The sequence below is a fragment of the Stegastes partitus genome, unplaced genomic scaffold, assembly GCF_000690725.1.
Source record: "Stegastes partitus isolate 25-593 unplaced genomic scaffold, Stegastes_partitus-1.0.2 Scaffold819, whole genome shotgun sequence".
Classification (NCBI taxonomy): Eukaryota; Metazoa; Chordata; class Actinopteri; family Pomacentridae; genus Stegastes; species Stegastes partitus.
The window spans coordinates 274,101-295,282 of NW_007578550.1; the positions used below are offsets into that span (position 1 = coordinate 274,101).

The 21,182-nt window shown below is 41.0% G+C and overlaps 1 protein-coding gene across 1 annotated transcript in view; it reads left to right on the forward strand.

Moving 5' to 3' along the window:
- atp10a (ATPase phospholipid transporting 10A) overlaps nt 1-21,182 on the forward strand; it is a 49,096-nt gene that overhangs the window by 22,956 nt on the left and 4,958 nt on the right. The window contains exons 10-20 of the mRNA XM_008292577.1: nt 1,256-1,817; nt 7,619-7,722; nt 8,151-8,277; nt 8,381-8,565; nt 9,154-9,511; nt 14,522-14,598; nt 15,716-15,841; nt 15,934-16,134; nt 17,964-18,044; nt 18,172-18,276; nt 20,960-21,147. Of these exons, the coding sequence (XP_008290799.1) occupies nt 1,256-1,817; nt 7,619-7,722; nt 8,151-8,277; nt 8,381-8,565; nt 9,154-9,511; nt 14,522-14,598; nt 15,716-15,841; nt 15,934-16,134; nt 17,964-18,044; nt 18,172-18,276; nt 20,960-21,147 (2,114 nt within the window). The remainder of the gene's footprint in view (nt 1-1,255; nt 1,818-7,618; nt 7,723-8,150; nt 8,278-8,380; nt 8,566-9,153; nt 9,512-14,521; nt 14,599-15,715; nt 15,842-15,933; nt 16,135-17,963; nt 18,045-18,171; nt 18,277-20,959; nt 21,148-21,182) is intronic.

Sequence of the window (21,182 nt, forward strand, 5' to 3'; positions counted from 1 at the left end):
GCTTGACTATTTTTGCATGTTTGAATTGTATGCATGTGCTCGACTTGTATTTTGGAAGCAGCTTAAGACAGAGAGTTAAGAGCTGGAGGAGGAGTCTTGTTATCATCATGTTTGCATTCTTAAAATAATGATTCTTCATTTAGTTGCAGTTTTAATAAAGGTTACATTACAGACAGTTAAACTGATAACTTTAAAGTGTGTTCTGTATCAGCTGCTTCATAGCTCACATTAGGCTCCTAACAGAGTGGGTGCACAGCTGCTCTGAAGCACTGCTATGGGAAAATTTTTGAATTTGAGAGCATTCATATGCACGTGTAGAATAAAACTCTTCATTATATAAACCTATAAAACCCAACCATTGATGTTACTGATGTGTAATTTTCTTCTTTATTTTAAGCTGCTGATAGCAGCCCTCTGATCGAGACAGTAATGATTTTCGTTTCTTTTCTTTTTTTCTTTTTTGTTTTTTGCAGGGTTTTGTGTGAAATGCTGCAAAATTGCAACAAAAGCTTACGAATATCACCACTTGCGTCAGTTAAACTCGTAACGGTAATGCTGTAGTTTATCTCTGCCTGACATTTTGTTCCCCTCATGTATGTGAACAGTGGACAAATTATTAGAAACTCTTTTAATGTAATATAGTCCAGTACACTGAAAATGACTGTAACCTCAACAATGAACATAAAGTACAATTATCATCTTATTTGATCTCAACACAAACTGAAAATGTAGAAGATGTGTAAAAGTAGAATGAATGGCAAAGCTGCTGTAGTAGTTTACAGGTGTTCCTACTGAAAAACTCTGAAAAAAATGCCTCCAAATCATGTATAATAGACTTTTAAGTCTTAAATTAAAAATTAAATCTTCAGACTAATTGGGAAAAAAATAACACAGGTAAAACAGTTATTTGGAAAATTGTTGAAAGTGGTCCAACAGAAAGAGCAGGGAGGTCAGTGGGAGAAACACATGTTGTTTAAAAATGGAATGTTGTATGTTTTGTAGTAATAATATTTTCCCTCTGGGGTGAGATATGTGAGGTTTGTCTGCATTCACTCAGGAATGGGAACTGTTAATCACTGTTACATAGCTGCGGACTGAGGAGAGATAAGACTGACTTTTAGGAGGAAACGGGGCCCTGCTGCATTTTATGTATAAATCAGAGAGTTGGCCACAGAGGGCAACAGTAAATTACTGTGATCACGTTCTGTTGCTTTATGCTGCAGGTGTGATTGACAGACTTTTTCTTGTCCTCCAGGTCCGGATGAGATTTGAGCTGAAGTCCCCAGTTAAGACCATCGAGGACTTCATCAAACGCTTCACTCCGAGCCGGCTGACCTCCGGCTCCAACAGCAGCAGCTCCTCCAGCCTCATCACCAACCGCTCGTCCAACAAGGGATGCTCCAGCCTGCTGTCCTCCCCCTCGGCAGAGAGCACGCTCACCAAGCTGCACGAGGAGCGTTCCTCTGGAGGTTTGGAGACTGCCTTCAGCCCCGTCCCACCCAGCTACGACGGAAAGGCCTCCTGGAACCTTGAGGAAGGAGAGCTGCGCTATGAGGCGGAGTCACCAGACGAGGCTGCGCTGGTGTATGCCGCCCGGGCCTACAAGTGCTCCCTTGTGGGACGCCTCCCCGACCAGGTGACCGTGGAGCTGCCTCACCTGGGGAAGCTGAGCTTTGAGCTGCTGCACACTCTGGGCTTCGACTCCACCAGGAAACGCATGTCTGTGGTGGTTCGACACCCTCTGACGGATCAGATAACCGTCTACACTAAAGGAGCCGACTCAGTCATCATGGACCTCATCAAACCCCCCGACACAGGTAAGAAAATAATGGTTTTATCATCACTTTAGCTGTTGTTAGATTATCGCTGGCAAGTTGAAGGTGAATTTATTGTTGGTGCGCTCTTGATAAATGATGACGCCGCTGCTGGCATGTGGCTGTTAAGTGTTTTGGATTGGTGTGTGACAGATGCTGTACCGTGTTCCACCAGACGTGATAAATTGTGGCTGTGAGGTGGAGATCTGCCACAAATCATTCAATGTAATCTTCACATGGCACGTGTGCTTACTGGACATGTCAGTAATGAGAATAGTTTCATTTTACTCAGTCCAGAATGATTTGTTTTCAGCAGGAGTTTGGTAAGAAAAAAAACTGATTTGATGGTGTGTGGATGCCTGCACAGGGAGGTGCTCTTTGTCTTTATAGCACACTAAAGGTCTCAGCCAGCCTCCCCGAACCTTCATGCTTTCCACTGAGGTAAACATATAAAGTCACGTTATGTAAGAACTTGTATTTTTAGAGCTGCTAAACTCAATGCCTACCTTGACGGCTTTCTCAAAACAACTTCCTTGTGCATTTTTTCCTCCTTTTTTTCCCCCCTTGTTCCATCTCCTACACGTTCTTTTATGTCCTAATGGCAAAGGTGTAGCAGGTTGTTAGTATTCCAGGCACACAAAGAGCCACACAGGCACTTTTCACTAATGCTTTGTACACAGTCACCAGACATCATCTGTCCAGCGGTGCTTAGCAAGGACTGTTTCAACCCACATGAAGGCTTAACACAACATGCTGTTTGTAGGGCTGCAGCCAAGGATCATTTTCATCATTATATTTTCTTGAATAAAGGTTTATTCGCTAAAATTCCATTCACAATTTCCTTGACTCCAAGGTAACGTATAGGCTGCTTGTTTTGTCTGATTAACAGTCTGTGACTGAAAGAAAAGTTAATGAAATTATATGAAACACAGCAAAAGGAGCAAATCCTAAGAATTGAGAAGCCAAAATCAGAAAATATTTGGCAGTTTTGATTGTGAAATGACTCAAACAGTTTACTGGCTCACGATTTCTTTAGATCGACGAGTCACATATTTAACAAAATCAGATATTGTGTTATATTATTTTAATGGTATGCAGATATGCAAATCAACAGAAAGGAAGAGAGACACTAAACAATTATAGCCAAACAAAACTGATGTGTAACTATCTAGATGATAGATTAAAGGGAAAAAAAAGGAAAAATTGGCTTCATAAAGGCAATTATTTTCTGGCTTTCTGTATTCCTATATGACAGAAACTTAATATCTTTAAGTTGTCGACAGAACACTTTGGGATGTTTTCCCCATATTCTGACTTTTGTTAGACATAATAACTAATCAGTTAGATAAGCAAATAATTGACAGGCTAATTAGCAATAAGAATAATGATTATTTGCAGCCCTTCTGGCAAAAAACAGACCAAATCTGCATTGACTGTAGAGCTGCCACAATTAATCAATCAATTACTTTTCAACTATTACATGAAATGCCAGCTTTTTAGATTATGGAATAATTGGTTTAAAGGGGGAAAAAAAGTCCAGTTTCTTAAGTTTGAATATTTTATGCTTACTTTATTCCTACATGATAGTAAACTGAATATCTTTCAGTTGTGGACAAAACAAGACATTTGTCATTTTGGGCTTTTGGGAAAATGGAACATGGAACATTTTACAGACCAATCAACTGATAAGAAAATAAGTGACAGACCAACTGACAATGAAAATATTTGCCAGTTGCAGCCCTCTTCAGGACAACTATGAACACAGTCACTCCACAACATTCCCAACTCCCACATAACTACAGATGGCTGAACATCAAGTATGCCAGTTCCATTAGAATAACTTATTTGTAGGGTGCTTTGGTAGCTAGCCTGTTAGAGTGCACGGTCTAAGGCTGAGCACCTAACACAACAGGTTTTGATTCAATGTCACGTGTCCTTGTCCCTAACAAGTAAGAAGGTGGCAAAAAAAGGCATCAAAAATAGACTCTTTTTTTTGTCTTTTACCTTTTTCAGAGTCCACATGGTGTTTTTTTTTATATACTGGAACACATATCGTCAGCCAAATAGGGAGTCAGTGTCCCAAAAACACTGATTCAAACTTTCAGGGTTTCAACAAATCTAAGGAACTAATTCTGTCCACTTGCAGGGTGGAGCTTCCTGTGTCATTATTCTTCTTTCGAATCAGTTTCCAGTTTGATCGCTGTATGGCTGAATGACTAGAATATTACAACTTTCCATCTTGTAGCATGGAGTAGTTTTACAGTGTGCAAGCAGAGTTGCAGGTGAGCTGGTGTGCTCGAGCTGCAGGAAATTGGGAGAGGTGTGCAGTAAGCAGCAAGGACTTCAAAGATCTGCACACGCTACAGGAAGCAACAATGTAGAGTTACATCAAAGCCAATTTAAAGCAGATACGGATTATTTTCTTTTTTTTTTAAACATGCACATATAATTTTGACGCACAGAGATGAGTTTTTAGGGGTTTAATTAATGTCTGAAGAGGAACTTTATTACTACACATTAGACAATGACTTAATATATATTTTACAAACTTCTCTATATTCTGTGGACTGCAGTGTAATGTTGCGGAGGTATCATGTGAACAATCTGAATTGTATCGTATCATATTATATCAATTTACTGTAGTGTTTTTGTGTCAGGTCCTGGACTTTGTGTCCGGTTACACATTGAGTAGAAGAAGTACTTCCTGCTTCTCCTGTTTATCGTTCTTTTTAAAGGGCAGCACTTAATCACTGGAGTGTACCTTTGAGGTATCAGAACTTCTCCTTTTCTTTACATACTGACCATGATTTAGGAAGATACACGTTTCATTTCATGATGTGGTGTTTGGTGTACAAGCCCTGTAAACTAGTCGTATATTCTCCGTATTTACATTCTGATGGAATGAATCAACCTGCACGGCAACTTGTCTCGACTTCCTCTCAGTAAAAGCCTGCTGTCATGTGTTGTGTGTAATTCATTTATTTCTCGTGCCTGCTTAGCGGCTCCCTCCTCGTCATTAGAGGCAGGCAGTTCATTTCAACAAGGCGACTCGGCTTCATGGAAAAATGGCTCTCTGGCTCAATTATCCTCCTACACTGAATGAAGACTTGTTAACTGCAACACATCAGCGGAGGAAAGCACTCCCATCTAGTTTTGGCATGTTTTCCAGCTGACGTGCAGTTTTATTCTTCGCAGGAATTCTGAATTACAATGTGATTTATTGTATTGATTTTCCATTATGAGGACCATGCAGCCCTCTCGCATTTGCTGATTGTTCATCATTTTTTTATGCCCTGTTCAGAGCGATGCCTGAGCTGGCACAGTGTGGCATTTAAAAGTTTTTCACTTACTTAAAATTCAGAGCGATGCTGGTCAGTAGAGGAGAGAGTCTCCACCGGGACACCCACTCCTCCACCTTGTGTCTCAGCTGAGCGGCTTTAATGGCCGACGGGGCGTGTCCTCACACAGACGACTCACTACTGTGTTTCACCATTGGGTAAAAGCAGCCAATTAGAGCGCAGTATGAGCTGAACCTCCTCGTAACACAGACCTCCATAATGGCTCCATTCAGGCGATGAGGGAGTAGTTCGGTGTCACTCTAATAACAGTGCACGTGGAGGTGCTGGAGGTGGACTGTCGACCCTCAGGGCTCCTGAGTGAAGCGTGCGAGTCTCATGATGTAACTCAAGTCTGGTTCCTGCTGCAGAGGCCTGTTTAACTGCAGCTTCCACCTTAAAACAGAACTTTCATTTTAATGATTTTCATTGAAGTTTTGTTACTTACAGCTTGTTAAAGCTCCAATTATCAATATTTTTATATCAAAAATGGATTAGATGATTATTTAGAATGTGAAATCATTATTAACCCAACTGAGTAGTGTTTCAGCACCTTTCAGCTCATCGTTTTACTGTTTTGTGTCACTCCAGCCACTCTTATCCCTTCATTTCCAGCCACTTGTAGATGATCCTGAAAGCAAATTACGACCTAAAACCAAATAGACACACTTAGCAACTCGCTGGTAAACTTGACGTAGTACTGTGTAGAGCTAGATGCTGGGGGGGAGATGTTTCTCTGGGGAGTTGATAGAGATCAAGACAGAGCTGTAAAGGGTGTGAATACGGCACTTATCAGGGTTTTTCTCGGCTCACAGTGGGTCTTTACAGGCCAACTACACACAGCAGTAACTGATGCAGTTACAGTAAACGCCATGAGTCTGGGTTATATTATTTAGCAGAAATCTATGTAGATTACTTTTCTGTGTATTTTTGTTTTGGCATTTAGGGTACGATTTTCTTTGAATATTTTGCCTCTTGGAGAAGTACTGAATTCAAGTGAAGAACTTATTTTGAGTCTTATTTTGATATAAATAGTTTTGCAGGAATGCAACACAACGAAAAGTGAAAGCAGTGCTCTTTTTATTTAAATGTGACGGTGCAATAAAGATATGATATCCCTACAATCAAACAACAATCAGGGTCTCAGTATTGATCAACAATATTATATATTTTATCTTATATACTAATATAAGCTCTGTTGAAACTAGCAGTTGGCAACTAGCTGTGTATGTTGTGTAGCATTTTGCAGCTGAACAGATGGATAGTTCACCCAGGAGTTCACAGAGACCAAAACAGAACTAGAAGGAAGGTAAATATTACCCTTAAATCCATTTGGTGCATACAGACAAGACTACTGATGAACGCCAGTGCTGCTCTTTATCTGCACAATATGTGGTTGGGTAAGCCTTTGCTAACATATTAGCCATATCAACCTAAATGATGATGATACTATCATATAAGTCTGCCTTATTTTCTTGCATTTAATGAAAGCATTGTTTACTTCTATCTTTACTTGCTTTTTTGAAATGTTGGTGCCCCCTGGTGATTGGTTGACTTTCATTGGCTCAAAGATTTATGACATCACAACAGGGCGCCTCACATTAACATGGTGCTCTTTAGCGTTAATAGCTGTCAAATCTCCTCAGGGAACTTTCATCACGCAGGACTCAAATGCTGCTTGAGGTGGATTTTCCCATTTTCGGGGGCAGGAAAAATAAACATTGTGTAAAGTTCCACCTGTTTCTGCCCGGCCTTCTGGTCCAAGCAGCTCATGGTTTTTCCAGAGCCAAAGAGAAAAGAGACTATAGTGTAAATATTACTTTTTTATGAGACAACCAAGTCAGTTGTGAATACAAATACTCTTATATTTCTAAGAAAAACAAAACCAAAAACTTTTCCTGTTGGAATTTTTTGATTGCGTTGATTTGTCCCTTTCAGTAAAAAAGTAATTCTGCGTGGCGGTTCATGTGTCGCTGTGCCTGCCAAGCTGTCGTGTTATTACTGAGATTACATGGATGGTAATCAGAGTGTTGGCTGGTGCATCTGTGTCAGGAGACCCATAAAGCCAATCTGTTTGTGTGCTGTCCTCCTGCCAGAAAGATGGCCAAGATGCTGCAGCCACAGAGACACTTCAGCAGGACTTCACTACAAAATATGATACTTCAAAAAAAACACAAAACATGCAGTTATAATGAAATCATTTAGACAGGCAACTAAAAGAGGCTCATTCTGGTTGTAAAATGAGATCTTTTTTTTTTTTTTTTTAATCACATATCAGTAACATGAAGACTTGAAGAACTAGATTGATGTACAATATACATGGTTGATTTAGGTATGAGGACAGACGGCTTTTATGTGCCTCTTGGAAGAATCATTTGAAACTAAAATGCTAAACCACTTATGCTATTTCACTAAAAACAAGAAAAATTAAATCTTGACTCTTCTGTGCTTTCCTGTTTAACTCCAAAGGGAACTCCAAAGGGAAACGCCAGAAGAAGATCGTCTGCAGGACTCAGAACTACCTGAACCTATACGCAGCAGATGGCCTTCGCACACTGTGCATTGCAAAAAAGGTAAGCAAGCAGAGATCCATAAACCTTGCAACAACTGCCGTCGCTCATTACACTGCTTCAGACGGAGAAGGAGATGCTGCGTCTCAGTGGCTTTTTGGCAGGATGCGTTTGTAGCCCGGCACAGATGATCACATGGGCCGGCCCTTCCAAAAGTGACATTCTTTGTGACTCAGCTTGCAATCTGTGCCACTTTCCCAGCCTGTTAATTTATGCTCTCACAAGCCGGGCTCATTATATTCCTGCTTCTGCAAAGCTCCGCCACCGACACAAAGTGATGAAACACCTTGTCAAGGTCTCACATTCTGGATCCGCGGATCTCCCTCCACCGTGCGGGCAAAGAAGGAGAAGCTGCTCAACTGTTCAGTTTTTAGCCTCAATACTCGAACATATGATTGTGTGTGTGTGTAAATGTTGGTGTTTTGTGTCAGATTCTGAGCCAGGAGGAGTACGCCTGCTGGCTGCAGCGTCACTTGGAGGCTGAGACGGCCATTCAGGGAAGAGAAGAGCTGCTGTTTGAGTCGGCCCTGCGACTGGAGACAAACCTCCAGCTCCTGGGTAGGTTTCACAAGATTTTTGTCCTGCATTTGTAGCTGGGAGTTGAACTATTCTACATTTTATTGAGTATATAACCCGAATGTTGATGTGCCTTCACCTCCAGGAGCAACAGGCATTGAGGATCGGCTGCAGGATGGTGTTCCCGAAACTATAGCTTCTCTGCGGAAGGCCGGCCTGCAGATTTGGGTGCTGACAGGTGACAAACAGGAAACAGCCGTCAACATTGCGTATGCCTGCAAGCTGCTGGACCCCGAGGAGGAGATCCTGACGCTAAATGCTGACTCTCAGGTGAGCAGCAGCAGCAGCATCCAGAATCTCATAACCCTGTCAAAGTTGAATGACAAGCACCCAAAATAAAATGTTTTTTCTCATTTGGGTTAGCTACTAATATGTGGTAAATACAAGATCTATAAATATGCTTGTTTGCTTGTTCTGAGATTGTCTGCACTGAGTTGGCAGTTTATGGATTTATTTGCAAAATCAAACACCACATTTTGGTTTTAGGCAAATTAGAAAGGAGATTACAATATCTTTGTTGGGGATTTGTTGAATTGCAGCAAACAGTTGACGGTCAAAGTGGCTAATACAGCTAATCCAAAACTAATAGAGGCGTAAAATGAACGGAAACACATTTAAATCATTACATTTTAATGTTCGTGACAGCCTGAAACACAATATATCTTGAGTTTGTACCTCTCAATTCCTCGTTGAAAACTCACCTTTAATGAAGTGAGATGGTTCGTTCAGGAGCCACAGTGTTTAGTTCTGTGCTGTTGAAGCATCTGGTTTCCAGATGTGAAGCAGGTCGGGGAGGTTTGATATTAAACAACACCGTGTCCTGATGCTGAACCCACTCTGTGCCTCTTTCCCAACCAGGAGGCATGTGCGCTGCTGCTGGAGGAGAGTTTACACTACATCCAGGCCAAATTCCTCTGCAGCTCCGCAGACCAAACCGCCAAGGCCTTCCACACCAGCTTCTCGCCCTTTGACCTCTATCCCTCTTCGTCTCTGTCCTCCTCATCCTCCCACTCCGCTCCCTTCCTGGTGCACCGGCTGGGCTTGGTGATTGACGGACGGACCTTGGCCTATGCGCTGGATAAGAGTTTGGAGGATAAGTTCCTGGCCGTTGCACGGAGCTGCCGTTCGGTTCTCTGCTGCCGATCGACGCCGCTGCAGAAGAGCATGGTGGTCAAACTGGTGCGGAACAAGCTAAAGGTCATGACTCTGGCTATAGGTGAGTGTCAGGTCAACGGTGCATCATTAAACACATTCTGATTGAGATAAAACCTTTTTCAATTGAGCTCCAGAATTCATTCTCTCATCTCATGCTTGCATGTGTTTGCAGTGGCAGACACAAGAATTTGGGCCTATTAGCGTCTACATTTGTGATAAAACATTCCTTTACATTACATAGATGAAACTAAAAGCTGTAGACTGGAACCTGCAGGCTATCACCAGTATGTACAATCTGACAGCGTCCAGACAGATCAAAACACGCCTGAACTTTCCCACAGCTGCTGACGGGGAAAAGAATCGGCATGAAAATCACTCTATAGTAGCTCGTTAAAATTCAGGTTGGCTCGCCTGAAGTTTTTAATATTTTACGGTGGTAAGGTATTTCTGTTTAGGCACTTTTCAATCTTTATTAGGCTTAAAATGTCGAGACTACTTGGAAAACTGTCTTGCTTCTGTTAAAGGTACCAGTGCTGAGCCTCACATTTGCTAGTACTGAATGTGTTTTTGTGAAATTGATGAAACAGGTGCTGCATCCAGTCTTTCTTCCAGATCATTTCCCATCTGTTTGAGGAGTAACATTTACCAGAATCAGATTTTAGTCAGACTCTCACAAAAAACACTGACGTGTGGAGACTGTTCTCAAAATGTTGCTCATGTCAGCTGCGGGACACTGAAACAACATCTTTATGCCTCCATGCCGGCGATAGCTCCTTTGTTTTCTTTTTGGTCCCTAAATAATTCCATATGCATCATTTCATGTTAATCAGCTTTGTTCTATGATGAACACAGTGAAGTAAAGAAAAACCTTTGGAATGAGTCGGTGTGTCCAAAACCTTTGTCTGGCTCTGTGCACCAGTATCATGAGGGGCTTACACTGACACTTTGATGATTAATTGAGGGAGTGTAGTGGACGAACTATTCGGCTCTCCAGAGAGCACACATTTAGAACTTCTCATTTATAAGGACGAGTTCACGTTGGGACATGACTTTCAAGATCAGACTTTTTGGGGACATGTAAACTTGTCAGGTTACAGTGATAGGACTGTGTAGAACCTCCAGCATTGTTCAAGAGCAGTAAATAAAGCTGGAATGCACCTTTAAAACATATTCTACATTAGAGTTTTAATTGGATTGTGTTTACATACACACCAGTGTCCTGTTGGGAAGCTTATCCTGCACTAATTATGTTCAACATATGGCATTTATATGGAGCATAGACATGGTTGTTTATTTCTTTGTATGCATGATAGATAATGATGACTGCATACTGTGATGTTAAACACAAACTGCCCATTTAATCTGATATTCCTGCAACTGTGTGCCAAACTTTAAATTAATTTGACTGTGGCTATTGAAAATAAGCCTAATCTGGCTTGTCACACACTTATTACAGATTTGGCTTATCCACCTTTTTTCTAGCAATGCTAGACAAGAACAACAGGAAATGTTAAATGTGTTCTCCACTTTGACTGGTGTCAGGCTGTTACTGTTACTGTTACTGTGTAGGACAAAGAAGCGGTGGATGAAAATATGCAGCTGCGACCTGTCAGACAGAGTCGTCATGGTGGAGTTCAGTGAGTTGAGAGAAAACTTTCAGCTGAAAAATGTATCACGATATAATATTTCATTTCAGTTGATATGAATAATTATTAGAAATTGTCTATTTTTAATAAAGACGACAAAATAAAATACTTGTTGAATTTAGTCACATTACTTTGACTTCAGCCACTTTGGTCTGTTCAAGTACGCAGATCATAATTTTAATGTTAACGCAACAAATTAAAAACACACAAATAAATTAAATAATACACCTAAATAGAAATATATACACAAATGATCTCATCTTCATACTTCTGAATTAAAGATAGCAAGTAAAACCAGAAGGTGCACCAGACATGACAGACTGTTCCTGAATCAGGGAGGGATTGTGTTTGGAGTTTGTTCCTGTAACCAAACTTTTTGTTTTTTTACATCCTTTCATGGTGGTTTCTGTCAAATGCATTTAAATTAAACTATCAAACAGTTTTCTTATTGCTATTGATGAAGTGTTATTGCCGATAGATCGATTTATTGCCCAGGCCTAAGGCATCCTTTTACTCGATGTGTGACACAGTTGAACAACAGTATTAGTTCCAGCTCTGCTGTCAGTGAGAGTCAGCGTGGTGTTGGACAAACTCGGCAGCTGTGAGGAGCGTTGCTTGGTTACTAACCAGTTTCACTAAACCACTGCAGCAAGTTGTGCCTGCACAGAGAGGCTGCAGTGAGCCGAAGTCAGGATAAGATGTGTCCATCCCACTGTATCATGGTTTCTTTCATACTCCAGCTGTCATTATTAGGTTTGTCAAAGCCAGAATAAGCGCTCATCCAGGTTTCTGACATCAGGGCATGATGTTTACATGTGCAAAGCCCAAAATGGAATACTCCAAAAACATCAAGTCCTCAAGTGGAAACACAGTCACTGATTTCAGATCTACAGCCACTTTGCTAACTGATCATAGACTGTAACACCAAATTCTACATAACTCCTAAATCCTACTAAAGCCTCTGCTGGATTTTATCCAGTGAATACACTAGTCTTTTTTTAAACAAACACATTCCTACACTATTTTCAGTTTCATGCCCACATAGTCTGAACCTGACCACAGTGTAATAAAAAAATCAGTTTGTGTACTTTCTGCTCAGGTGAGGTGTTAAAAACTAAAATCTGAACAGCTGTAAAATTTTAATGCCCAAATGTTGCACATTTTGGCCGGCTTATGAAACAGAAATATTTATAATTCAGTGAGTTCATAGAGCTCATCACTGTCAAATAGCTGAGTAGCAGTTCATGCTTCTACACTTAATAGATTCTCCACAGGTTTGTCTTCAAGCCTCATTAACATCCTGCATCTTTAAAGTCCTTTATTGCTAAATCATGTTTCTTTTTTATCAGGAATGTCCTGAAAAATGTATGAGTCAGACGTGGAGGAGCTCCTGGTTGTTCTCCCTCTGCTGTGTCAATATAAGCTGACTTTGAAATGCAGGTTGTATCGAGGTGACCCATTCATCATACACACCTCTGCTGTGACCACTCAGTTGAAAAGCGGCGTTATTCTTAGTAATTATGCACCAGGGCTTAATGAAGCCGCTGCGTAACAGAGGTGACATGAGGATGTCGGCGTGACTTATAATTGTCTTTCCCGTGTTTTCCATTTTATTTGCTCCCGCTGCACACAGGAGGATCTGTTTTTCTGCCAGCCCAGCGTTTTTCCTGTCATTGCTCTGTTAGCAGCAGCATGGAGGAAACGCTGCAGCTCCTCGCACCTCTTTCATGTTACATCTCAGGGGACGGCAGAGGAGGGTGAAACGCTACTGTATCAGGGCTTTAACCTTTTATTTGTAATTATAGTTATCATTTGGCTTTTTGTTGCATCAAGACTACAAGAAAAAGATGCAAAAAATGTCAATTCTGCTGCATAAAAGTTGTAAACAGGCAATGATATTTTACACCCATAAGGCTGATCCGACTAATTAATTAGTCAAATGGCACAAAATCAATCACCAACACTTTCAGATACCTGGTTCCTAAGTGTGCTTTTTCTGTTGTATATCATTTTAAGTTGAATATTATTTGTTTTTAGACAAACACAAGCCATTTCAAGTGATGTGAAAGATTGCAATGGGCATTTCTCACTTTTTTTCTTGCATTTTGTATCAAACATTAATTAAGATAAGCTTTTATTAATGCCACAGCAGGGAAACGTGCAGTAGCAAAGGAGAATAGTGCAAACATGTAGAGAACATCAGTAGAAAATAACAACAAACAAGACTGGCAATTAACAATGAATATAATATTTAGTGTTCAAAATACAAGTCAACCTCCAGTCGTTTTAATTTGAACTTCACGCTGTAAAATGATGCTCAGTTTCACACAAGGAATCAGCAGTTTAGTAAGTAGTAACTAGAAATACACAGTATTTGCACATAGATTCTGAGAAATAAGCAGATGTACTTCTGATGAATTAGAAGTAGTTTATTAGACAGTTTGTGTCGAACCCCTGAAGGGACACTGCCCCTAGGTGCTGCTGCTTCAGCTCTGACAAACCAATCATTGATTCTTGACATAAAATGCAGGAATGTATGTAGGCATCAGATTTAAAACTGTGGTTCGCTGTGAATTGCAGAAATTTACCTGTGGCAGAGCCTTTATCAGTATTGTTTGAACTTGGTTGGCAAAGACTTTTTCACGTACACTCTAGCTTTAAACTTAACTGTAAATAACTGTAAAAATTAAAAGTACAGTTTTTAAAAATTATTGGTTGATTTGTTGTTTTATATAGTTTACAGAATTTGTCCGTTTGATTATTTTATGTTAATACGTTTTAAAATGATTTAATATTAAACATTTTGGGACTCCTTAATCTCTTTTCAAATTTGTTATGAATTTATTAGGTGAGAAGGTGCACAGTTAATGATTTGGTTTCTATTCTGAGTTACCAGTATGTTGTAGATGCTTTTACTGCAGCGGTTATTACACTGCTGCAACTCCAGTGTGCTTCAATAGATTTAGTCACACTGGGAGAGTATTTACCAGCCAACACAAACTTCTATTTAAGCGCTCATCACCACCTACCTCTCATATTCAGCCTGTGCTGCCACTGCGGTGCCATTAACTGTTGTGACAACAAAACCTTCTCTGCCCACCAACACTTCATCTCCCACTTCACCACCTGTAGTGATGACAAAAAATCCATCTTCAGAGTGGTGAGCAGAACCTGAAATGCTCTTCATCATGCCTGGACGTGAGGGGCGGCGCAGTGGTGAAGGGCAGGTAGTAAACAGCACATAATAAACACACAGCTAATATAACAGCTGATGAATCCGACTGTTCCTCCCACAGAACAGCACAGCTCAGGGAGATTCACTGTCTTTTCCATCTTCCCTTCGCCATGCTCCATAAACCCCCATCAGATGCATTAATGTATGTTGAGACTCCTGTTCTGAGGGACTGTTTCCTCTCTCGTCACAGGTGATGGGGCCAACGACGTCAGCATGATCCAGGTGGCGGACGTCGGCGTGGGGATCTCGGGACAGGAGGGCATGCAGGTAAGGACACATGTAGGTGGGAGTGGGGCGCGATTTACAGTGGATCATAAAAGAGCAGCGTAGTGTGAGAGATCCTGAGAGCGAGGGGAGCATCGGGATGGAAGATAAGGGAATAAGGGAAGACGTTCTTTAGCATAGTTAATGGCTTTTCATTACTCTTAAGTGCGAGTTTCAGCCCACAACCGCACACATCCTCTAAATAGGATTGCCTGTGTTCTGCTGACTCAGGAAGCTCGTCCTGCAGAGAAGCAGCTCATTTTATGGGTGCTTCAGTCCGGACTCCATCTGCACCAGCATCTCTCCCTGATCTAAGGTCACGGCCAAGGTAGCGCCTTTAACAAAGGCAGCAGGAAAAAAAATGTGAAAAAACTGATTTGTCCCTCCTCGCCTGGGCTCATTTTCCTGTGGCGCCTTGTTCCAGACTGGTGATCCCACACAGCAATGATGGAGATTCCCAATTAGCTTCCAGGGGAGGCTTCGCCGGCCCGCTGCTGTGTAGCACATCTGTTAAAGCCTCCGAATCCTGTCTTTAAATGAGCCGCTAGATTAATCACTGTTAATCATATTTGCTCTTAATGAGACAGCGGTCACTCCTCGGGATTCCACTGTGTGCTGAGACGCACATTTCTGCAGGCGGGCCGCCGCACGCTGCACCATGATTAACACACCTTTCCTTTATTGGGAGCTCGCTCCCCAGTCACTCGTTGGGAAGCCGTTATTAGAGCGCAGCAGAAACTAAACGAGGTTCCTGCTGTTATTTCTCTTGCTGACAGATAATGTTGACAGTTGAGAGGTGTCATAAAGGGTTAGCGGCGCTGTTTAAGATGTAAGTTACAAAGCAGGGCCTGACTGAGGAGGGCTTTAGATGGTGATAGATGAGCCTGACAGCTTCCAGCCGCTGTATCGATGAATCCCTAAAGGTGGACAACTCATTTAAGGGTTATTGCTTTGGAAAGATTATACCCACTAAAGATTCATTAAAAACAGGCCGCTGAGTGAAGCAGCAGACATTTCTAACAGTTATTTCCTAACGACTGCTGTGTCATGTGTACGTGGGAGGGAGAGACAGCGTGGAGGAGGGAGGAGACTGAATGTTGGTGCTCCTGTCGTTTTGCAGGCAGTGATGGCGAGCGACTTTGCTCTCCCACGTTTCCGGTATCTCCAGAAGCTCCTGCTGGTCCACGGGCACTGGTGCTACTCCCGACTGGCCAACATGATTCTCTATTTCTTCTACAAGAATGCTGTAAGACAACTTTCCTACTGATCTGGTACATAAAAGACGAGTTGAAATGGTGTGTTTGCTTCACCTGAGTCTGTCCCTTTTTGTTCCCACAGATGTTTGTGGCGCTCATCTTCTGGTTCCAGTTCTACTGTGGATTCTCAGGTTCAGCAATGATTGACCAGTGGTATCTCATCTTCTTCAACCTGATGTTCTCCGCCTTCCCGCAACTCATCACTGGCACTCTGGACAAAGACGTGTCAGCAGAGACTCTGCAACAACTACCTCAGCTCTACGTGAACGGCCAGAACTCCGAGGTCTGGGTCTGCTCGTCTGTTTGTCCCATCTTGTTTTAGTGTTGAAAGATTTGCATTTTAATGAAGCTAGTGGCATTAAGAAACAAGTATTCTTTTACTCAACTGATATAATTTCTTTAGCGAAAAGCGAAAATTACATTTCAATCATTACATTATAGCAACATATCAGCATTATAAGTTCCTCAATAATCCTTTTTATAATTATTATTGTCCACAAAGACTCTGTTCCTCAGTTTTAGAGGTGTTGTAATGCTGTGCAGCATTTTAGTGTCACACAGAAAACTAAGTCCTGGTTTACACTAATTTGGACATTTTTCTATATGAATATTTCCCTCCTCTGTTTAACCAAAACTAAAAATTCTGTCCACACAACGTTTTACAGAATATCTCCGTACACACAAGAACGCAAATGCTCTAGTAAACATGCTGGACAAGGCCACATCAACGATACGTCAAATACCACAGAAGAACATTCTGTTATTTTGTGCTTATCACAATTTTGAACAAACTTTTTAATTATGAGTTTTAGAATTTAGATTTTGAGTAAGAACATCTGCTATAACTTCAGTCCATACTTGGATATCTCAACCATTATTCAAAGGATTGCTGTGAAGCAAAGCGGAATCCTGGACTTTACTGTCTTACGTCATCACCAGGTCAAAATTTGGTCCCCAGCGATAAAACCTAGAGATTTCAGCTTAATCATTTCTTTATGTTTAGTCATAATGACCAAATGCTAGCTTGCAAACATGTTAAACTAAGATGGAGCTTCTTGTTTACTAAGACTAGCTCCATTCATCTAAATGAGAGGCTGCAGTTTCTCACCCAGGGTGAAGCCATCCTGAACGTAGCCCTAGTTTAGGGTGTGTTCGGTCATTTCATGCTCTCCATGTTCACGACGTACATGTTACCTCAGTTTTGTTATCTTCCCATTAACATCTGCAGAAGGGTTACCATGGACCTTCATGGATACTGAAAACGTGCCGATTACGCATGTGCCAGGAAAACAAATGGTGCTCAAACCTTTGTAGGAGAGACTATTCGAGACTGTCCATCATCCATATTTTTCTAATTGTTTAATAAAAGAGCGATAATTGATGTAGTCGCCGTTAGAGTTTGCACACCATAAGACGTTCTAAATTCCCCAGAGAATCTTGTGCCATGTCCACTCACTGTGCTCAACACACCTCAGGAACAATCACATTGACAGTCCAGCGGTTATATCCTGCAAAAACTACAAAGTCATAGCTTTTTAGAAACGTCACAGGAGTCTCGTGTGTTTCTCTGTGTTCGATTTGAGCAGTAAAGCAGATGTCTGTGCAGCAGACCTTTGCATGCCTAATGTAATGTATATTGTAGTATGAATGGAACAGCATGCGCTCCATGATCAAAATCCATATCAGTCAGTGCATGAGGATGCAGAAACAATGAATTTGCCTTTTGTGCTGATTCACACAAACCAGAAATTGGTTTCACACAAACATCTTTCACGTACTATATATGGACTCTGTATCATCTGTGTCAAATGAAAGCATGAGTTCATTTCTGGAGTTATTTTTGGAAAATACACTTTAGCTTGACTGTTTCTGTACATAGAGATTGTGTAAAAGTGACACAAATATACACTTTGTCATTCATTTCAAAGTTTTCGGTGCCTTTGTTTATTAAAAACCTTTAAAATAGCATTTTCCCCAGTTGCCAGCTGAGCTTTAACTTTACGATTAATGGCAATTCATTTTATTTAATGCTGTCCATTTGCTGTAAACTCAACCCCCGCCAGTCCCCTTGATGAGGTACCTATCAGTAAATGTCTGGGTTTTATCTTACAGGAATATAAGCCATATATGTTCTGGATGAACATGATTGATGCCTTCTACCAAAGTCTGGTCTGCTTCTTCATCCCATACTTTGTAAGTCTGGTTTTAATTTCCATCAGCACGTCTGTACTCGGTAATTCCTCATTGCTCTTACTCACCCATCATCTCCCCTGTCATCTCCCCCTTCTCCACTGTCCTCCCCTCTCTTCTCCCCCCTCAGGCCTATGCTGACTCTGACGTGGATCTGTTTACATGGGGAACTCCCATCACCACCCTCGCTTTATTCACCATTCTGCTGCATTTGGGCATCGAGACCAAAACCTGGGTAGGAAACCCGATTTTACTGATGTCAGTTCGTGAGTTTCCATCATTTCAAATCCACGCTGCTTTGTGTCTCTCATCGGCTCCATACGATCACTGCTGTGAAGGCTTACGGGCACATGGACATTTAACTCCGGCTGATTAGATTGAATCAGAAAGCTCTGCAGCAGCAGAGCCTATATATCAGCTTGACAGCGTGTCTGCCTCCATCCAGGCTCTCTGCAAACCGTCTACGCCACATTACATCACACCACCACTTCACACTGCCACAGAGCTCCAAAATACCTGATTTTATTCCCCTGATTCTCCCACTGCCTTGGTTTTATTCTCAGGTATCCATGCACAGTTCTCGTAAACGGCACAGCATTCTTGGTCGCGAGCCATTTTAAATTTATGACCCTGCATTGAATCAGAGTCTTTTCCATTATGTCCAGGCTGTAAATTTAGCCTGACAAGTTTTTTTTTTTTTTTTTTTAAACACATGAAGAATGTCCTTTTCACTAACTACCGTCCTGGACACGATGGCCCCTCATGCAGAGGAATATTCATGTAGCGCAGCATCGACCGAAAGTAAACACTTCCAAATGCTCTCCTGGCAGGTACTTCATTCTCTCGCTGCTCAGGAACATAATGCATGCATGATTGGGAAATGGCTGCGAAAGTCAATTAAAGGTATTTGAGGTGACAGCAGGCAGCGCTCTTGTCTCTCCCCCCGTACAGTAGCTGTGAGGCTGTAATTAATTATGTGTGTCAGGACAATACTCCAGTGAGCCATTGTATAGTATTCACTCTGTCAGATGTCAGATCAGCCAATCAACTCAGAGATGAAGCACAAGTGTTTTTTTTTCATCCTAGGCTGGCTAAACTCATTAAAGTGCACGAGAAGACATCTCTCTAAATGCTGTTTTGCAGACTTCTCACAGTGAATTTTTTTTAATTGCATTCAATTATTTATATACCTGCTTAAAGGGAGGTACTGGTGCTATTTATATGACAAGATGTTTCAACATTCAATAAGCTGGGGTTGACTATCTGGAATTACAATAACAGATATGAACAATGTCATTTCAACTGGTCAGAATTGTTATTCTAGATATTCCAGAAAAGCTCATCAGTGAAAAGACTGTGGAGAACAATAGTTTGTTTATTACAGATTTGTTGCCTAAATTGCTACAGCTTTAGCCTCTGACTGTTTTGACATGGCAGTAAAACAGCTTGTCTTGTGCAGTTACAGTTGCTTTGCAATTATATGTTTAAAAAGCAAATAGCTTTCATATTCATAATTCCAGTTCATGATATCCACAACATCATTCTTATCTGTTCAAATCTAATGTAGCATATCTAAAAACGACAATGGATTGAGGGGAAGTAATGACATCTTTATTAGTTAGAATCAAACCATCGACAACTGACACGAGAATAAATGCCAGTTATATTTCAGGTGCAGGGATAATTAATATTGTAGATATCTGTAGTGCATCTTGTAGGATAAGGATTGTTTTGTTAACAAACCACTGTGAAGAGAATAATTCCATTACTGGTTATTTACTGTGAAAGACTGCAGCTTGTTTGCTGTGAATACTTTGGACTTTGTTGGACCAGTAATTGAAAAGAAATTTGAAATAAAGTTGATATTTTCTGCCATGTAATTTATATTTCAATAACATGGTGTTTAGTTTATCTGTTTCTAGTTCCACATTAGGTGTCAGCAGTTTGAAATATTTTCTTATTGGAATTGGAAAAACATACACAGTTTCTAATTTATGTTCATGATTAACCCTCTGAACTCCAAGCAGTTTCTTTTACTCACTGTGGGCTCATTTTTCCACAGCAATGTAAAGTCCTGCACTGTATGGAGACAGCAGAAAAATGGCTACAAGTCGAAAGAACTCCAAAATTAACGTTGAATTTCTTTGATAATTTCCTTCACAAAATAAATTAAAACCTATAATTAACCTTTAATTTTTTAGGTGTTGCTAACACTGAACAAACATGATGACTCTGTATACTGCAGATATTTCACTACTTTTAATTTCTTTTCATACCTGTCTCCCATCTGCTCTGTGTAAATACAGCCTGCAGTCCCTGAATCTTTCACATGTGAGTGTTGGTTACAGCTGAGTCACTAATGGCTTTCCAGTTGCATTGATGGTTGAAGATTTTTTTTTTTTTTTTTTTTTGCATAATCTGGTTTAAACAAACTATTAATTTTTAGCAAATTTTTAAATGAGACTTGTAGAATAAAGTGATGTTAATGAAATATTACAATGTTAGGCTGAAATTTGGTTAATTTTCCAGATGGAACTGCACGTCACACACGATTCAGCGTAGTTCACATAGTTCAAGGACTGTCTGGAAGCTAAAAGTACAACCATTCTTTCTGTCTTTTCAGCTTCTGGTTATTATAAATGATGCGGGGAGTTTGTAAGATGACATGCCTTTCAAACCTGCCAGTGAATTTTAGGGGTCAGAGGGTTAACCCCAGTCTTTATGCAGCTACTGAATTAGAATACTTGACAGATAATCACTGCAGGGACTGTGGATTGCTTTTTTAAGCTGCCCTTGAATTGTCAGTAGTGATGTACATATACTTAATGGCTTCATTGCTCATCCTAAATATGTACAAACGACATCAAATTGTTTGCAAATTTAATTTCTGTCACGATGTCATATTGCCTCCCCTGCAGACCTGGATGAACTGGCTGTCGATCGCCTTCAGTATAGCCTTATTCTTCACCGTGGCTCTGTGCTACAATGCCTCTTGTCCCACCTGCTACTCGCCCTCCAACCCCTACTGGACCATGCAGAGGCTGCTGCAGGACCCCCTCTTCTACCTGCTCTGCGTCATCACGCCTGTCGCCGCTCTGCTGCCCCGGTATGCTTGCGTTCGATTTGCGGATGCACAAGCCA